Source organism: Mangifera indica, chromosome 20, assembly GCF_011075055.1.
Source record: "Mangifera indica cultivar Alphonso chromosome 20, CATAS_Mindica_2.1, whole genome shotgun sequence".
Lineage (NCBI taxonomy): Eukaryota > Viridiplantae > Streptophyta > Magnoliopsida > Sapindales > Anacardiaceae > Mangifera > Mangifera indica.
In genome coordinates this window covers 7,153,186-7,157,252 of record NC_058156.1, presented here as the reverse complement: position 1 = coordinate 7,157,252, position 4,067 = coordinate 7,153,186, and the positions used below count along the sequence as shown (strand labels likewise).

General features: G+C 35.0%; 1 protein-coding gene across 1 annotated transcript; it reads left to right on the top strand.

The window, feature by feature from the left end:
* Nucleotides 1-892: 892 nt before the first annotated feature.
* Nucleotides 893-2,738, top strand: LOC123204075 (probable aspartyl protease At4g16563). The gene has a single exon (XM_044620621.1). It carries the CDS (start codon nucleotides 1,028-1,030, stop codon nucleotides 2,498-2,500), a length of 1,473 nt encoding a protein of 490 aa, XP_044476556.1. The 5' UTR covers nucleotides 893-1,027; the 3' UTR covers nucleotides 2,501-2,738.
* Nucleotides 2,739-4,067: the final 1,329 nt, after the last annotated feature.

Here is a 4,067-nt window from a genome sequence, read left to right as displayed (position 1 = left end):
CTTAAGTTTTTGGACAAGCATCAAAATCCCATCTTTCTTGTCGCCATGAACAAAATCTCAACGCTTTTTCCGTAGATATTTTTATTTTTTAATTTAGAATTTTATAATGGAGTTATTTTATTTTTATAGATTAAAAAAAATGCTATCCTTGGAACGAAAATTATCATTTTAAATTATATAAATAATTTATTTATATATATATAATCTTATTATTTTATTTAATTATTCTTAAATGGTTTGAAATGATATCGATATTTGCTCTGCTACTTCAGTCTTTCTGTGTACGTGTACTAGGGAGGCTTAGGTTTCTCACTTAAAAACAAAAATTTTCTAGAAGTAACCTTACACTCAATCTAGATGGACTCAGGTTATACTGATTTAGGCATTCTCTTTAAATTTATCAAGGAATTCTCTTTTATTTCTTTTGAATATTTATGGATTTCACTAAATAAGTAACCCAGGCCAGGGTGAAAACAGAAGAAAGACTTATTTGTAAGGGCGGACCCAGTGGAAATTTGGATATTCAATTTCTAGTCGTCTACTTACTAGTACTACTAAATGTCTGTTGAAATTGACTTCCGGAGCTTCATCTTGACTTTACTTTTTTTCTTTTTTAAGTTGTTATCATTCTTTACTCCATTTGAAAACATTATACAATGCATTCACGGGACACCCACATCCTCAGCCTCCTTATTTTATTCATTAAAATCATAATTTTACAAGGCAGCTAGGCTCCATCAAAACTTAATTTCTAAATTTTAAATTAAAATAAATTTTCATCATTCACATCCTTGAATTGTCCAGTAGCCAGTAGGACAAGACAACCGTCCTAGGCTTAACTAGTACAGAAATTTAAGGTCCCATTTAAACATTGATTAATATCACTTATACAAGCCCCACCAATTTATCCACCAATTCACCACCAGAGGCTTCACTGTCTCCCCTCTTCTTCTTCTTCTTCTTCTTCTTCTAGGTCACTCCGGTCCTATCTTTCAAGAAACTTCAAAACTTTTCTCTCTTTAAATTCATGGCTACTTACTTTATCTTTATGTTTTATTTAATATTTCTAGTAGTATTTACACTTTTCTCTGCATCATCAGTATCTTCATCGTCCCAATTTGTTCTTCTGCCTCTTACCCACTTCCTAACCAAATCAAAATTCACCTCTACCCACCACCTCCTGAAATTCACCACTACCCGCTCCGCCACCCGCTTCCACCGACACCGCAACCACCACCAACAAGTGTCTCTCCCTCTCTCGCCTGGCAGTGATTACACTCTTTCCTTCTCCCTTGGCAACTCCAACTCCTCTGTTTCTCTCTATCTCGACACTGGCTCCGACCTCGTCTGGCTCCCCTGCCATCCTTTCGAATGTATTCTTTGTGAGTCCAAACCCGAAAAGGCTCAACCTTTAACAATTTCCTCCACCGCCTCAACGCTTTCTTGCCAATCCCCTGCTTGTTCCGCCGCTCACTCTTCTCTTCCCACTTCGAATTTGTGCGCCATCGCTAAATGTCCCCTCGACTCCGTTGAAACTTCTGATTGTGAATCTTTCTCTTGTCCCCCGCTTTATTATGCTTATGGAGATGGCAGCTTGATTGCTTCTCTCTATAACGATTCTTTATCCATGCCAATTTCTTCACAGAAGTATTTGGTTCTTTCTAACTTCGCCTTCGGTTGCGCCCACACCACTCTGGCGGAACCTGTCGGCGTTGCTGGCTTCGGTCGTGGAGAAATCTCATTTCCAGCTCAGCTTTCTTCTTTATCTCCTCAACTGGGCAACAGATTTTCTTACTGTCTTGTTTCTCACTCGTTTGATTCTGGTAAAACTCATCTCCCGAGTCCGCTAATTCTTGGCCGCTATGAAGGTAAAGAGAAAGTTGAAAACGGGGAAGAAGCTGAGTTTGTGTATACTGAAATGTTGGATAATCCGAAACATCCGTATTTTTATTCCGTTGGGCTCAATGGAATCTCAGTTGGGAAGAAGAATTTTCCGTCTCCTGGGTTTTTAAAAAGAGTTGACAGTAAGGGGAATGGCGGGATGGTGGTGGATTCAGGGACGACTTTTACAATGTTGCCCAAGAGTTTGTATGATTCAGTAGTTGCTGAGTTTGATCGCCGAGTTGGAAGGTATTATCAAAGGGCTAGCGGTATTGAGGAAAAGACGGGGCTGAGTCCGTGTTATTACATAGAGAAGGCGGGGAATGTGCCAATGGTGAAGTTGCATTTTACGGGTAATGAATCGAGCGTGGTGTTGCCCAGAAGGAATTATTTTTACGAGTTTCTGGACAGCGGAGATGGGTCGGAGAAGAAGAGGAATGTGGGCTGTTTGATGCTAATGAACGGTGGTGATGAAGAAGAGTTGAGTGGTGGGCCAGGAGCTACTCTAGGTAATTATCAGCAGCAGGGATTTGAAGTGGTTTATGATTTGGAGAAAAGAAAGGTTGGGTTTGCAAGAAGGAAGTGCGCATCTTTGTGGGAAAACCTGAACAAAAACTAACACAACACAGGTGGCGTTAGGGGGGTTTTGAGTTGCGGTTGGTGAATATTTGGTTTCAGTCAGCACTTCATTTTTTGCTTTAAGGAAAAACTCCACCAGAATGTATAGCTAAATGTTTTATATTATCACTGGCCTTGCATATATAAATATAAGGTGGGATACTTAAAGCAAAACATGAAGTGTTATTGTAGAGCTTTTGTTGTTTTGAATAAATTATGTAAATTGACTTTGTTCTTCTATAAAAGAAAATGTGAAAAATTTTGATTTGTGACTTAAAAAAAAATGTAGAGATTCTTTTTAAAGTATATATTTTTAACAGTACTTCGCTAGATTTTTATAGGCTATTAATTTGTGAGTAGTGTCATGAGAAAAATAATGTCAATACTTTTACAGATAAATAATTATATGATATTATAAAATAGGCCAAAGAGTTATTTTTCATTTAAGTTTTAATTAAATTTTAAAAATATATTTATGATAAATAAAAAATTCAAACACTCATTCATGAGTTAATTATTATTAAAATTTTCAGTTAGAAATAAAAATAAAATTATTATTTTATCCTTAAACTTTAAAACCTTAAAAATTTATATTATTTTTTTCTTTAGTTTAGAAATTTAATATTTTCTCCCCTTTCAAATTTCTTTGACAATTTTTCTAGTGAATGACAGTTGCTCTCTCCCTCTGTCACCTTTTCTCTATTCAAAGCTCTCTCTCTCTTATTGACATCGTCTAGATTTCAAATCTAAACAAAACCCTTTGTTTGGTTATCATCTGAATTTTTTGAATCTAGACGATGTCAATTGGAGGGAGAGGGCTTCGGATAGAGAAAAGACATCGGGGAAAGAGTCATCACTGAGAGGGAGAGAGTGACCTCATCGAACTAAGAGAAAAAAAATATAAATTTTTAGACTTTAGTGGTAAAATAACGTTTTTACCTTAACAAAAGTTAGTCTACAGGTAGGCATTTGAGTTTTTCAATTATCGTAGGTATATTTTTAAGATTTGACTAAAATTTAAGTAAAATAATTTTTTGGCCTATATAATAATAAAATTATACATATATATTTTTAATAAATAGTTTAAATACAAAAATAATATATCATCAAATAATTAGATTATTTTAAAATAATAATACTATAATATTAAATCACATGATGATATATTATTTATATATTAAAAATATATATATTATTACTTATTATATAATTATATAATTTTAAATTAAAAATAATATAATATAAAATTTACATATTACCTACTTTCAAATTAATATCACCTACCCCTTGCTTGGGTGGAGTAAGTGACAAGTAGTGTTCAAAATTAAGCACCTTTTGTCAGATCTGCTCAAAAGTCAAGGAAAGAGGGGGGATTCATTGTGCAGTTATGAATGACAAAATTTATATGGATCATCATAAAAAGATGAAAGTTTTTTTACCCAATTGGATGCATCGGGCGGAGAAATTTGCACAATCCGAAGTGGGTCAGTCTCAGTCTCAGAGCTGGGTGGGGTGACACTTCCTGGAGAGTTAACGTACTCTTGCAATGCAAACCAGCTGTTCACCGG

Bases quoted from the DNA above. Each gene is read 5' to 3' on its own strand.
- LOC123204075 (XM_044620621.1), top strand. From the start codon at position 1,028: ATGGCTACTTACTTTATCTTTATGTTTTATTTAATATTTCTAGTAGTA.